At 40.3% G+C, this 15,551-nt stretch overlaps 1 protein-coding gene across 2 annotated transcripts in view; it reads left to right on the top strand.

Annotated features, from left to right (window-relative positions):
- PIWIL2 (piwi like RNA-mediated gene silencing 2) overlaps positions 1 to 15,263 on the top strand; it is a gene marked incomplete at both ends in the record, with an annotated part of 34,056 nt that extends 18,793 nt beyond the window's left edge. The window contains 10 exons of one of the 2 annotated variants that reach the window (XM_081135544.1): positions 133 to 273; positions 1,433 to 1,546; positions 2,509 to 2,697; positions 4,957 to 5,058; positions 5,812 to 5,928; positions 6,475 to 6,563; positions 7,529 to 7,634; positions 12,838 to 13,091; positions 13,755 to 13,862; positions 14,919 to 15,263. In XM_081135544.1, the coding sequence (XP_080991670.1) occupies positions 133 to 273; positions 1,433 to 1,546; positions 2,509 to 2,697; positions 4,957 to 5,058; positions 5,812 to 5,928; positions 6,475 to 6,563; positions 7,529 to 7,634; positions 12,838 to 13,091; positions 13,755 to 13,862; positions 14,919 to 15,075 (1,377 nt within the window). The remainder of the gene's footprint in view (positions 1 to 132; positions 274 to 1,432; positions 1,547 to 2,508; positions 2,698 to 4,956; positions 5,059 to 5,811; positions 5,929 to 6,474; positions 6,564 to 7,528; positions 7,635 to 12,837; positions 13,092 to 13,754; positions 13,863 to 14,918) is intronic. The other variant, XM_081135543.1, reaches the window with a different exon arrangement.
- Between the last annotated feature and the right edge of the window lie 288 nt (positions 15,264 to 15,551).

Below are 15,551 nucleotides of genomic sequence, written 5' to 3' on the forward strand. Positions count from 1 at the left end.
TATTTGAAAATTTCTACAGATTTCAATATGAAGGAGGTTTCTTATGGAAACATTTAAGACTCATTAGGGTTTATTTAACCTCATATTGGAGAAAGTAATACAACTAATTATCTCCATTTAAATTCTATTTAGGATTTGACCCAGCAGATCAACCTGAGCCCTAAACAGCACCATAATGCTTTGGAATGTTTGATACAGAGAATTTCAAAGAATGAGACAGCCAGCAATGAACTAACACGTTGGGGACTCTGTCTGCAGAAGGATGTACATAAGGTAACCCAGAAGATGATGGGGTAGGAAACCAGCGGTTTCAGAGCTTTGTGAGACTAAGTGATAACTTCCTATCTTGTCTTTATTTTGGAATTCTTGCTTTATTATTTTACTTCTTTGTGGTCCTAGTCATAATACTTGAATTTCCTGGATTTAATTTGCCTACTAGCTCTTACAGATTCTTCTTCTGTATTTCCCAGGGATCTCAGCTGTGAATTTTCAGTCAGTTAGGTAGTAGAGGAATATTGACTTAAATTTGGCCTCATTTTCAGTTTTCCATTCCAAACTACTCTCATAAGCATAAGATGAGTCTGATTCTTAACACTCTTGCTAATAGGTGTATTGTTATTCATTGTGTTAGATAGACTTTTATAATATTAAGAAAACCATTAAAATTTTTTTGATTATAAAATATGTTCTTTTTTTAAAAAAAGCAAACAGTAGAGGTCATAGAAAGTAAAAATCCTCCATAATTACACTTCCCCAGAGATAATCACTACTGAGTGGGGACTCATTCAATTTTCTATGGTGCATCATACCTTGCTATTTTTTTTTTTTGCAGAAATGGGATTATAGTACATGTAGTGATTTTAAAGATTGCAAAATAGTCTGTCATACTGATATATCATCAATCTAGTTATCTTCCTATTTTGGGATATTTAGATCTAACTGATTCATTATTCTTTAATTTTTTCTTTCATTATGTTTATGCCTTTTCCTTCCAGCTTTTTCTTTGTGTAAAGTAGAATAGTAGTTTATGTTCAGCATTATTAAGAAACTTTACCTTTAATTTTCTACTTTCAATTTTTCCCTTAAAATATATTTAAAGATTATGTTCCTGTTCACCTTGAAATTATGGTTGTTTTACATGCAGTCTCTGCTTCTAAAAGACAATGTTTTCTAATCCCTTTCTTGGGAGACCACTTTGGAAGCTTCAATAATTAAAGAGCAGTGCCTATAAAAATTTTACCTGCATATGTGCAGGGTTTTATTGACATGGACTCCCACTGCTAGCAGTTTCATTTTTCTGCCATTCTCAGCAGTTATAACGGAGGCGAGTCTATGTTGTGGAGCTGACCAGGCCCAGAGAGAACAATGTCAATGTTTTTCTAAACAGTGTTTGCAGATGGCTCATGTCATAGGTACTTTCTTTTCTGTTTAGATTGAAGGACGTGTTCTGCCAATGGAAAGAATTAACTTAAGAAATACTTCATTTATCACATCTCAGGAAGTAAACTGGATTAAGGAAATAACCAGAGACCTTTCCATCTTGACTGTAAGTGATTTTCAAGGTGTTAAAGAGAAGACTAGTATTTCTGAAATGGTGGAAATTAGGAAGGAGGAATGGTTTAGTGTCTTATTTTTGAGAGAGAGTTTCAACTAAATTCCCATCCTTAATTATCTACTAAACAGGGTCCTTCAAAGAGTAAAGTGACGAGTTGTTAGAGGTAAGCTCTTTGTTTGACCATAGACTTAGGAAAAGAAAATAAATTGCATATGGTGCCAGCCTACCACCCACTCTTCCATTCTTTTCCCCCCTCTTTTTCCTGGGGGTTCCTGGGAGATGTTTTTATTTGTGAAACAAGCAAAATTAAAACAGTTTCCTACCAAGAGAACCAAAGAACAAAATGGTATATAATTATTTTTAAATGTTTTCAGCTAACCTGGCCTTTATAGCCATACATAAAGTACACACATCTGTTTCTAAAACTTTTCATTGAAATATGAAAAATATCTGCATTTTCAAGTGTATAGCTTGATGAATTTTCACAAGTTAAATGGACCTGTATGATCCACACCAAGGGTTAAGAAACACAACTTTACCAGCACCCCAGAAGCACCCATCCATGCTCCTAGTTACTACCTACCTCTCACCCTTACACACCCCAAGAATAGCCATTACCCTGATTTCTCACAGCATAGATTTGTTTCAACTGTTTTTGTATTCGACATCATACAGTAAACGTTCTTGTATGTCCAGCTTTATTTCTTCAGTCTTGTATTAGTAAGTTTTACCTGTATTGTTAGGTATGGTTGTAGAGCTCCGTTCTCATTGCTGTATAGTATTCCATGCCCCAGTTTACTTATCATACACATCTCTTAGTAATAGTAAGTAGATAAGGTAGGACTTACGCTGAGAGAATAAAAAGCAAGTTATTTTCTAATAACATCTCTGGGTGTGAGTCTGGAGTGTTCAAGTTATGAGAAGTACTAAAAATAGCTTGTGGTTGTTCCTAGGTCCCCATGCATTTCTGGGCACTCTTTTACCCAAAGAGAGCAATGGACCAGGCCCAAGAACTGGTTAACATGTTAGAGAAGGTGGCTGGTCCTATTGGCATGCGCATGAGCCCTCCGGCCTGGGTTGAACTAAAGGATGATCGAATAGAAACCTATGTCAGAACCATTCAGTCCATGCTGAGAGCTGAGGTAATAAATTCATTTAATTTGAGTAGATTTGTAGGATGCCTGTTCTAAAATACATTAAATACTTGATTTTAAATAACCTTGGTTATCTGTGAGCTGTTGATGCTGTTCAGAAACCTGTGTCTTACTCATCTGCACATGAAATACTGAACTAAGAAAATAGCCTTTCCCTGGCTGGTGTGGCTCAGTTGGCTGGGCATCATCCCATGCACGAGAAGGTTGCTGGTTCGGTTGCCAGTCAGGATGCATGCCCGGGTTGAGGGCTCAATCCCTGGTAGGGGGCGTGCAGGAGGCAGCTGATCCATGTTTTGCTCTCACATCGATGTTTCTCTCTCTCTCTCCCCCTCTCCCTTCCTCTCTCTTTAAAAAAGAAAAAGAAAGAAAGAAAATAGCCTTTATGTCCTTCAGTTAATTTTGCTTCTCTCATTCTATGTTGGCACTCTCACTCTGGTGTTCTGTTCATCACGTAATTGACTCAGAATAGCTGACTTAACTTTAGTTTGTTATCTATATAGAACATGTCGTGCTCAGAAAGCAGTTTCTTGGGCTAGGTGCCATCTTGCACGATTCAGTACTGAGCTGTTCCAGCCCGGTCTGGCTCTAGATTCAAATTGCTCTAGTGATGAACTTGGCAGGTGGCCCATCAGCTTTGTGCTGATAGTCGATCAGGATCACTGGAGCTGAGCAGGTCATAGTCCTCACATCTCAGTAGTTCAGGCCTGTAGTTCTTATTTGTATGTACATGAAACTGGAAGAAGATTAAGGAGGAAACAAAAGTCGAGGAAAGTTTTTGGAAGTAATTAGTCCTTGATCATTTCTTGTGGGATCAATACTAAAGTTAGATTATCTTGGCATCATAGCTTTTTTTGATCCACCACTCTGAGTATATTCATCAATAGCAGCACACTCATGTTCTCTTTCTCTTTTTAATTTCCTCCTGACTCCCATGCCTACTATACTTGCTGTGGCCTCCCCCTGGGCCTGATCATTGATAAAGTCTGCTCTGCTTTCAAAAAAAACCACCCAGTTTAGTGCATCAACGCCCTCATTTCACAACTTCTCGTGTTCTTTTCCTGAGAGTGTATTGCCAACAGCTTTCATGCAACATGGATGAGTTTCATTCATAATGTTTACCAGATTTGACTCTTATTGGTCTTGCTGTTTCTCTGTAATCTTTATGGCATTTTTTTTATTCTCTTTGTTAAGGGTCACAAACTCAGATGTCTACTGGAGCCAGATGAGTAACACAGATGAGTGAGCCAGGAGGGAACTATAATGAACTAAAAAGAGTAAACCCCATGACTAGATAAAAGCCCAGCATTGTCAAATTGATTTTTAATTTGTTTGTTTTCAGTAGAAGCCAGAAATCTAGATTTGCATATGTGTGCATCTCCCTGTGTTTAAATGTTAATAATATAACAAGTAGCAAATCATTGTAGGGATTGAAAAACCACATCTGTTTGCTAGATCTAGCCCATAGGTTCCCCGTGTGCAGCCTGTGTTCTATATGACTTTGGAAGTTCTTTGATGTGATTGCTGGAATGTTCTGTGAGAAGTCTTAATCTAACACTAATCTTGATTTAGAAAGAATACTATTGTTTCACCATTTATAGCTGTTTCTGCTATAAAGGGTTGGCAACTTTATTTCCCCTGAGTGCTACTTTTCTTTATTCAGACTTTGAAAGATCCTGTTTTTAATACTGGATCTCTAAAGCATTGAGGGGTAGAGGGTGCTGATATGAGAGGTGCTGCTGGCAGTATCATTCTCTCTCCTAACCAGAGAGAGGGAGAGAGGGAGAGAGAACTACTTAAGGATTTGGCAGTAGCTTCATTTCCATCTGCATTTGGCCCCGAATTGTTTCTTGTGGTATTGCATTCCATGTATCCTCAGTTAAAGTTCTGTGGTATGAATGTAATAAGGTGCTTAGTTTACTAAAGAGAGTGGTAAAAACATAACAGAGAATTGAAAGCAACAAATAAGAAGTAAACCTTGCATATATTTGTCTGGTCCTTTTCCAGGCATCTTGTCTCCTAATAAATAAATGAGGTAGTCAGCTCTTGATAATTTTTGGTAACATATTATGTATCTATGCAAAGAAGCACTGGGCCCAACATTTGGGATCAAGGACCCTTTTCTGTGTTAGAATGCCCACCATCTTTGTTTCAGTCCCCTTTCTACCTTAAAGGTGTCTCAAACTGCCTCTAACTGGAGCCTTGTCAGAATTCCCAAGCTGGACTTACATATACTTTTATCTCCTCAAGGGGAAGATACAGATGGTTGTGTGCATCATCATGGGCACACGTGACGATCTCTATGGTGCCATTAAAAAGCTGTGTTGTGTGCAGGCTCCAGTGCCTTCGCAGGTGAGTGGGAGCTGGGCTGGAGGCACAGAGGGAAAAGCCTCCTTGAGGCTTGGAAAAGAGGGATCCACACGTGTGTGCAAAAAGTCAAAAGTAGCGATTAGAAGGTAACATGTGAACACCTTCCTACAAAGCCTTCCCCTTATCAGAATAACCTGGAGAATAGCAGATGCTCTTCATAAATGCAGCCTTCATGTTCCAAAATGAGTACTTTTGTTTGTTCAGAGGGTGAGTCTCCATATAACTGGGTTCTGAGAGTGTAGGCTTCACTCGAAGAGAGGAAAGCGACCCTGGCTGGTGTGGCTCAGTGGGTTGGAGCGTCCTTCCGTGCACCAAAAGGTTGTCAGTTCAATTTCCGGTCTGGGCACATACCTAGGTTGTGGGTTCCATCCCCAGTGGGGGCCACTACGGGAGGCAACCCATTGGGGTGTGTCTCTCCCCCCCTTCCCCTCTCTAAGATCAGTAAAACATGTCCTTGAGTGAGGATTTTAAAAAAGGGAAAAGCTGTTTTCCTATAGAAATTGAAAAAAATTTTTACTCTGCATGAGATCTTTTAAAAGTGTGTGTTGTTTTTTTATTTTGGTTTGTATGTGCACATGTGTCTGCCTAGAAACCCTAGAATTATTAATGCAAAGTGCATTAACTACTAGCTGGAGTTTCTTAAACAAAGGTAGTATATACTCTGAGTTGCTTACATTGCCTGAGGGGTCACTGGTGCTCTCTTTCCTCATACCTTGTTTGAACCCTTCCTTATAGGTCATCAATGTCCGAACCATTGGTCAACCCACCAAGCTTCGGAGTGTGGCCCAGAAAATTTTACTTCAAATTAACTGTAAATTGGGTGGTGAGCTCTGGGGAGTGGATATTCCTCTGGTGAGTAATGCTCCAATGCTGAGTTATGTCTTCATTCAATTCATCTCTCCAGAGAATCCTGTCTAGCTGTTTTCCTCATAGAGCTAGCCCTACTTTCAGTGCTTAGTAATCTAGATGGCTCATTGCCTGTTTTTGTATAGCCTATGAGCTAAGAAAGGTTTTTGCATTTTTTAATGGTGAAAAAAAAGTGAGGGTAACATTTTCTGACACGTGAAAATTATGTGAAGTTCAGTTTCCAGTGTCCTTAAATATAGCTTTATTGGAACGTACTATCCATGTCTTCTTTCGTGCTGTGATGGCAGAACGGAATAGTTCTACACAGACCATGTGGCTCACAAAGCCATTTATGTACTTGTTAGTCCTTTACAGAAAAAGCTTGCTGACCCCTGATCTAGATCTTGACTTCGTATAGTCGAGTTGGTTCCAATCTTTCTCTTCCTTTACCAGAACTTATTTTCATATGTTGCTTTGGGGTTCAGATAATAATTAAAGATGGGATGATGGATTGATTTGGGTTTTTTTAATTTGTTTTTTGTTTTCTAACAGAAACAGTTAATGGTAATCGGGATGGATGTTTACCATGACCCCGGCAAAGGCATGCGCTCCGTGGTTGGCTTCGTGGCAAGCATCAACCTGTAAGCACTCCTTATCCTGCCGTTTTGTTTGGCTACATTTTGATACCTAATCTTATTATAAATACAGAAAATACTTTTTGAGTATTTCATATTATAGTAAAAGTGTACTTACTTTTACTTAACACATAAAAGTATACTCAAGGCCTTCCTCCTCTGTCTTCCTGTGGTATTAGTTTACACAGTGTATTTACCACACTTGCAGAGGTGTAAGTTTGTTTCCTGGCTATAGTGCCGTTTCCTTCAGAATGGGAACTGTCTCTTATCAGTGATTTATTTTTTCACCCCAGAAATGAAGGGGTTTTTTTTGTTTATTTTTTCTGATTGTAAAAATAAGGTATGCTCATGCAAATATCTGCAGAAATTGTAAAAATAAGGCATGCTCATGCAGATATCTGCAGAAATTTAGAAAGTGAGTTTTTCATGGTTCATCTTCTATTAACCACTCCCTAAGGTGTAATGCATATATACTTTCAGATTCTCTTGTGTGCATATACTAACACACACAGGTGCTGTATATATGTATATATAAATGGCATAGTACAACTGTTCCTCAGCTTCATTTTTGTACTTAAATTATATTTTGGACAGTTTCCCACCAATAGAAATAAATCTCAACCAGTTCTCTAACTGTTGTATGGAGTGATTGTATGCCACAGCACTATTTATTTAACTAGTCCTCTGTTGGTGGGTCTCTCATTATCCAGTTTTTTCAACTGGAAGCAGTTTTGTAGCAAATATCCACAGTTATGCCTATATTTTTATATTCTGTATGTGGCGTGTGTGTGTGTGTGTGTGTATCTTTTCCCTACATCACTTTGTGTTTTCACATGTAACATAAATGCATTTACTACTTGTTGTTGGGTTGGTGCCTAGAGAAGCCTGTGTGTGCTGACATTCAGACCATGGGCCTTCCTCTGTGAGTGCATCCATCCTTCTCTTCTCTCTCTCTACTGCCTTCATCCCAGCACCCTCACAAAATGGTATTCTCGAGTAGTATTCCAGATGCCTCATCAAGAGATTGTGGATAGCCTGAAGCTGTGCCTCGTGGGCTCCTTAAAAAAGTTTTATGAGGTGAGGAGAATGTAAATTCTAAAGTTTTGGGGTTTTGAAGGACTGCGTACCTGAACACTTTAAGAGGAAGTCTGATTTAGTGGAAGGGATCCCACATTGAAGGTGGGTCTCTTAAACAGACCGAGTTAGTCATTGCTGAGCAGGCAGCTCAACAGGACTACGTTCAGGCTGCTGTTTCTACAGAGCAGCTTAAAGAGCAAAATGCTTTGCTCTGGTTTGGTAGGTAATGATTATTTCCCAGGTTGTCAGCCTAATGCCTGTAGAAATAGTCTTCATGCCCTTATCAGGGAAACTGGGGGTAAATTTCAGCAATTAAAGCAGTTTGAATTTACTCAGCTTTATGGCTGTCATTAGGCACTGCCGGCTCTTTTCATTTTGGTTCAAGATAAATGCCTCCCTGTAAATCACCTCTAGAACTCAAAGGGATGCTAACCATGGAGAATTGCTATCATTAAGCTGATATAGGGTCTGGAAAAATGAACAAGCAAAATACTGGGTTTTTCCTTGGCCAATACATCAAAGGAAGCACTGATAAAGTAACTTTAATTTCTTAGGATCAGAGTTGCATGGAGAGTAACCAGCAAGAAATTTAATAGTTTCATGTGATTAAAGTCAATCTCTAGAACTCTATCTTGTTTCTTTTTAGAGTAACATTTCCTATGGTGTCCTTCAAATAGTTTGATACTGTTTCAGGATTGATTGAAGATTATGTAGAAAGTAAGTTGAATTTTTGTCTCTAAGGAGATCCATGATATGTTACTTTGCCACCAAGTTCTACCACACCTACCTTTTTCTTGTTGTGATTGCTTTTCTTCAAAGTTCTGTCTGCCTTTTAGGCCCATGCTTGAAAGTTACTTCTGTGAAGCCCCCCCCCCCCCCGCCATTGCTCCAGTTCTTAGCTAGACTTACATCTTTATATTCCTCTCCCAAGGCCCTTAGTTTATATTCTGTGTAGTGATTAGCACATCCTGCTCTATATTAATTACTTGAATCCTATATATCTTTCCCTCTGAGTTGTAAATTACTTGAGGACTGTTTTGTTACTGATGGCTCTATAACAAATTACTGTAAAACCTGTGACATGCGGTGAGCATTTATGGTGTTCATGGTCAGGAAGTTGGACAGGGCACAGTGGGCTACAGTCCTTCTCCATGTGGTCCTCCTCATGTGGTCTTTCCACATCTGCTAATTTGGGCTTTCTCACAGCCTAATGTCTGAGTTCAAGGCATGAGTATTCCAAGAGACTGAGAGAACAGGTGCAAGTCATGTCGCCTTTTTTTTTTTTTTTTTTTTAAATATATCTTTATTGATTTCAGAGAGAGAAAAGGAGAGGGGGAGAGAGAGACAGAAACATCAATGATGAAAGAGCCATTGATCGGCCGCCTTCTGCACGCCCCCAACTGGGGATCGAGCCTTTAATCAAACCCCGATCTCCTGGATCCTAGGTCGACACTCAACCGCTCAGCCACGCCCAGCTGGGCCATGTCACCTTTTATACCTTAGCTTGGAAAGTCATGCAGTATCAGTTCCACTGCATTCTATTTGTTGAGTAGTATCATTATGAATGTCTAACATTTGGAGGAGCCAGCAAACTTCAGTTTTGCCAGAGAGGGTGAAAGCACCATTAGGCGCTTAGGAAACTCTAACATAAATATTTAAAAATATAAAGTTTCCTGCTTAGAGATTGTTACAGGTTGAATTGTGCCCCCACCCCCAAAAGATGTTTAAGTCCTACCAGTGACTGTAACCTTACTTGGAAATAGGGTCTTTTCAGATTATCCAGTTAAGGTGAGGTCATTAGAGGGGGCCCTAATCCAATATGACTGTGTCCTTATGAAAAGAGGAGATTTGGACACAGGGACAAACACATGTAGAGGAAAGACAATGTGAAGACATAGGGAGATCACAATCTACAAGCCAAGGAACACCTGAGGCAACCAGGATCTAGGAGGAAGTCATGGAAGACTCTCACAGGCCTCAGAAATAGCCACTGCTGCCAATGCCTTGATTTTGGACTTCTAGCCTCCAGTCCTGGGTGATAATACATTTCTGTTGTTTAAGCCACCCAGTTGGTGGTACTTCATTACAGCAGCTCTAGCAAATGAATACATGTCCAGCTTCTGGCACATGCAGTTGCAGCCCTGATCCAAGAACCACTCCATCAGGTAGGAAAGAGTGTTACATTCATGTGGGGGAAAACAAAGTATTGTGGGGGTTTTTTTAGTTTTTTATGTCGGGAGGAAAGGCCACCCAGGTGCAAGGTTGGTAGCCAGTTTTCCCTGTTGCTAGGCACCCAGGGCTTTCCGCCCTGGTGACCTGTATCTGGCTGTAAATTGCTCGACCAGTTTGTTCAGCTATCTGTCTCAGTTTCCCCATTCCACTTGCCAAAGAATTTCCCTAGCTTTTTACTATCCTGCCTGGTATTTATCTCTGATCATTATTCTTGAACTTCTTAACCTTTAGAATGCAGTCGCTGATTCTTGTCTTGGAGAGAAACTATTGAATATTTTCCATTTGCTCTTCCAGCTTTCCTCCCAACCTCTTTCCACCCTGCTCTGTGCCCTGGAAGGTTGGCCCATGTTGATTGCATCATTGACTTCCTTGCCCTCTGGCTTCTGGTTGGTTTGGCTAGGGAGAGGCAGTTTCAAGAGACTAGAAAAGTTTTGTTATACCTGCATTGTCCCCACCCCAGCCCCTTCTCTAGGTCCTTTAGAGAAGGGGAGGAATCTGTCTTAACGGGACATTTCCTTGACCCCACCCATGTTGAATGTGAGTACAGATTCACGGAAGCGTGTAAGCCAACTCTCACACCTTTATTCCCTCCCATTTGAGACAAGAAATGAAATGTTTCAGTTGCCTATTCTAATTCTCTGTCATACTGTTATGCTGAGAATGAAAGTGTCTTCTTTGGACGTGACTTGGCAGGCCAGTTTGGTGCAGTATCTTCTGTTTTAGTTCTTTTTTAGTATTTTGAGCATTGGCATCTACAAACAGTTATGCAAAGCCCAGTCCAGAATAGGTGTCTGTTTTTCTCAGGAACTATTTGTATAGCATCTTGGAGTGACCAAGGTTAGTCCAACTTGCCAGCTCTGTGCAGGGCTTTCCACTCAGGGATTCTGCCCAAGAGCCATCTGCATTCTCCGTCTCTCCTCTTGGCAGACAGAACAGTTCTTGGTGGTATTTTGCACTTCAGAGGGTGCAAGAGAAATTTGTCTAGATTCAGCCCTTTTTTGCATTGCTACAGCCCCCAGTGTCCACTCATTTCATGGACCCAGGTGCCCCAAGCAAGCACATCAGGATGTTTACTTGCTGGTTTCAACCACTTTCTGATCCTGGAAGAGGGTAATTATTCCCCATTCACTGTCCCCCCTCCTTCCTAGTAACACCTGCTCTGTTTTCTGTCTATGAGTTTGCCCATTTTGGATATATTATATAGAGATATCATAAAATATGTGACCTTTTATTTTTGGCTTCTTTCATTGAGCATGTGTGTTTTTTGTTTTTATTTTTTTTATATCTTTTGATTTTAGAGAGAGGAAGGGAGAGGGAGAGAGGGAGAGAGAAACATCAGTGATGGCCCGGCCGGGCGTGGCTCAGTGGTTGAGCCTCGACCTGGGATCCAGGTGATTGGGGTTCGATTCCTGGTCAGAGCACCTGCCCAGGTTGCGGGCTTGATCAGTAACTCTCTCATCATTGATGTTTCTGTCTCTCTCCCTCTCCTTTCCTCTCTCTGAAATCAATAAAGATGTATTTAAAAAAAAGAAAAGAAACATCAGTGATGAAAGTCATTGATTGGCTGCCTCCTGCACACCCCCTAGTGGGGATGGAGCCTGAAACCTGGGCGTGTGCCCTGATCAGGAATCGAACTGCCATCTCTTGGATCATAGGTTGATGCTCAACCACTGAGCCACGTTGGCTGGCGAGCATGTTTTTTTTAAAATGTTTTTATTGATTTAGAGAGAGGGAGAAAGAGAGAAATATCAGTGATGAGAAAGAATCATCTGCTGGCTGCACCTGCACGCCCCCTTCTGAGGATCGAACCCAAAACCCGGGCATGTGCCCTGACCAGAATCAAACCGTGACCTCCCGGTTCAACCACTGAGCAACACCAGCCGGGCGAGCATGTTTTTAAGGTTCATCCAAGTTGTAGCATATATCAGTACTTTATTACTTTTTATGGATGACTCGTATTACACTGCATGTTTGTTCCACAGTATGTTTATCCATTCATCACTAGTGGACGTTTGAACTCTTCCTACCTTTTGACTACTGTGAATAGTGCTGCTGTGAAGATGCCTATATATGTATTTGTTAGAGTACCTATATTCAGTTCTTTTGGGTATATACCTAGAAGTAAAATTGATGGTTCATATGATAATTCTTTTTTTAACTTTATTTTTATTGTTGACACTATTACTGATGTCCCCATTTTCCCCTCCTTTGCCCACCTCCACCTACACCCTGATATGGTAATTCTGTGTTTAACTTTTTCAGGAACTGCCAAATTTTTCCACACTGGCTGTACTACCTTACATTCCTAACAGCAATTACAAGGGTTCCAATTTCTCCATGTGCTCATTAACAGTTTTTATTTTCCATTTTTTAATTATAGCCAAAAATTATTCTTCCAACTGATTCAAGCCAGCATTTAATTTGACTTGGATCCATGGACAATTTACCATGATTGTTTGATAATTACTTAGTTATAGTAAAAATGTTTCACATTATACCTGTCGTAGGATGGTATTTAGCAAAGGACCCTTTTCACTTGTTAGTGACTTTGGATGTTGCTGGTACATAAAAATGTGAGAATGGTGGGTCTGTGGGATGTGTGGTCTGTGTTAGAATTTCTCTAACAGCTCACCTTGTTCTTGGTCTAGACAGTAATTAGTGTTAAATCCAAGTAGTAGGAGATTGACTCAACCCCCAATTTTCCTACCTTCCTTCTAACTTTATTCATACTGTTTGAGTATGAGTCATATGCACGTGTTTAATAATGTGCTTATTTCGCTTTCGTATTTTGTAATGCCTTTGCTGTACAGACCTGTTTACTACCCTGAGGAAGTATAAAAATGACGAAAAGTTTTTCCCCCTGCTTTTCTGACACTCCTGCTACATCTCCCAGCTGTGCACTGAGTAAGCCTCTCACTGCCTGGTCATTAGTCTCAGGGCTCCACTCTCATCTCAGTAGGTGTCATTCCAGGTGAACCACTGTCTCCCAGAGAAGATTGTGGTGTACCGTGATGGAGTGTCTGACGGCCAGCTAAAGACAGTTGCCAACTATGAGATTCCTCAGCTGCAGAAGTGTTTTGAAGCTTTTGAGAATTATCAGCCCAAGATGGTGGTATTTGTAGTTCAGAAGAAAATAAGCACCAATCTGTACCTGGCTGCTACTGAACACTTCTCAACTCCTTCCCCTGGGACTGTGGTAGATCATACAATTACAAGCTGTGAGTGGTAAGTGGACAAAACGTGACATTTCAGTAAGAATAGGTTGCAGAAGTTATCCATTCCCTGGGTATTGGAATGGGTAGGTTGTGTGGAGAGATGTGGAATGGAATCCTCAGAGATTTTTATGTTAAAAAAATAAGGCTTTAATGGGGATACGAAGCATAACATAGGAAATATAATCAATAATATTGTAATAACTACATATGGTGCCAGGTGGGTACTGGAAATACCAGGAGGAACACTTTATAAAGTATATAATTGTCTAACCATTATGTTGTATGTCTGAAACATAGAAAGTAATACTGAATGTAAACTGTAATTGAAAACAAAATGTGCTAAATACATACATGTTTCCATCTTTAAAAAAAATAAAGCTTTCAAAAAAACTGTTAGGAAAAAACAAACCAACAACAAAGTTTTTACCTCTTAGGTATAAACTGTTGAACATATATTTTCTTAAGATCATGCATGCTTAACGCTCTGCACACAGAACATTAGTTTCTACCACAATTCTTGAATAGCCTGTTGAGTCAGGAGACCTGAGTTCTAGTTATGGTCTGGTCCCTGTGTGTCCTTGTGCCTGTTACTTGAACTGCAGTGATCTCCAAGGTCTTTCCCATCTGTTTGGTCAGACCCAGCCGCACCATTGCTTTGCTCTTTTCTTTACAGGGTGGACTTCTACCTCCTGGCCCATCACGTACGGCAGGGCTGTGGCATTCCTACCCATTACGTGTGTGTCCTCAACACTGCAAACCTGAGCCCTGATCATATGCAGAGGTGAGCTGACCAGCAACTCTTTCTTACTCTGACCAGCTAACTAAGGTAGAGTCACTGCCCACCCCCAGTAATAGTTTCTCCTTGAGTTTGTTTCTTCATGTCTTTCATGATAATGGTGTCTTTTTGAGGAGTGACTGGTAATCCTATTGTACATTAAATTTACTTGAAGAGCTTAAAAAAATACTGATGCCCAGGCTTCACCCCTAAGCATTCTGAGGCATTTATATTTTTTAAAACTGCTCATGATGATTATGAGATACAGCCTAATTTGATATACAAAGCTCTTAAGCTCAGATTATATAAATACTTTGCTGGGGTATTTACCCTTCTGCAGCCTGCTCTTGAGGCAAAAAAAAAAATTCTTGTTTTAATATAAAAACAGGGGCACCTAAAGTGAGGGAATTCACCCATGTCCTCTTGACTTAGAAATGGTGGAAACAGAAACAATTCCACTTAAAGATTCCCAGCGATGGTGGATAGCTCAGTTGGTTAGGGCATCGTCCTGATATGCCAATGTTACAGGTTCGATCCCTGGTTAGGGTACATAACAAGAATCAACCAATGAATGCATAAATAAGTGGAACAACAAATTGATGTTTCTCTTCCCTTTCTCTCTCTCTAAAATTTAAAAAAAAAAAAAAAATCAGTTAAAAAAATGATTTCCAAAAGTTAAGTCATGTAAAAAACAAATTTTTTTTTTAAAAATATATCTTTATTGATTTCAGAGAGGAAAGGGGGGAGAGAGAGAGAGAGAGAGGGGAACATCAATGAAGAGAGAGTCATTGATCAGATGCCTCCTGCACACCCCCGACTGGGGATCACGCCCACAACCTGGGCATGTGCCCTGACCGGGAATCGAACCCTAATCACCTGGATCCTAGGTCGACGCTCACCGCTGAGCCACGCCTGGCCAGGAAAAATTTTTTTTAAAAAAAGGTGCATCATGTATTCCTTAATTCCCCAGTTTGCTGGAAAGTATGCACCCATAAGTACATAATCATGCCCCAGAATGAAGATGGAAAGTATTAAGGATAATATTTTCTTCTTGGGCTGCAGGTTGACTTTCAAACTGTGCCACATGTACTGGAATTGGCCTGGTACCATCAGAGTTCCAGCTCCTTGCAAGTATGCCCACAAGCTAGCTTTCCTATCAGGACAAATCTTGCATCATGAACCAGCCATCCAGCTGTGTGAGAACCTGTTCTTCCTGTGACTGGACAACCAGGATATGGGCTGATTAGAGGAATTAGATTCTGCACGTGACTCATGCAGGATCAAGAGACTGAAGGGATTTTTGTGTAGATGTTTTCCCTTTTGTCAACCCAGTAGAATAAGATACTTTCTTTCCCGTTTTTTCTATTTTAAACCTGGTATCACCAAGAAGCAAGTTCCATTCTAAGTATCAGCTGGAAATTGTCACGTTGCCTTTGTAGAGAAAATGGGTGTGATACTGCTACTGCATGGATGGAGTGGGTGAATATGGGGGAACCTTTAAGAGCCTGCAAAGCCAACAGAAGCTATAGAAACACACAGAAGCAGCAATTACACCTAGAAGCTCTGCTTACTAAGCATTTCCCATTTCTGACACCAGAAGTGATAATGAATGATGTCACCACAAGTTTTTTAAAGTGAAGAGTTACTTTATTTCGGTGACTGGGAAAGGTAATAAAAAGGCCTGTGAGGCAGAGT

The sequence above is a fragment of the Miniopterus schreibersii genome (genome assembly GCF_964146895.1).
Source record: "Miniopterus schreibersii genome assembly, chromosome: 4".
Taxonomy (NCBI): Eukaryota; Metazoa; Chordata; class Mammalia; order Chiroptera; family Miniopteridae; genus Miniopterus; species Miniopterus schreibersii.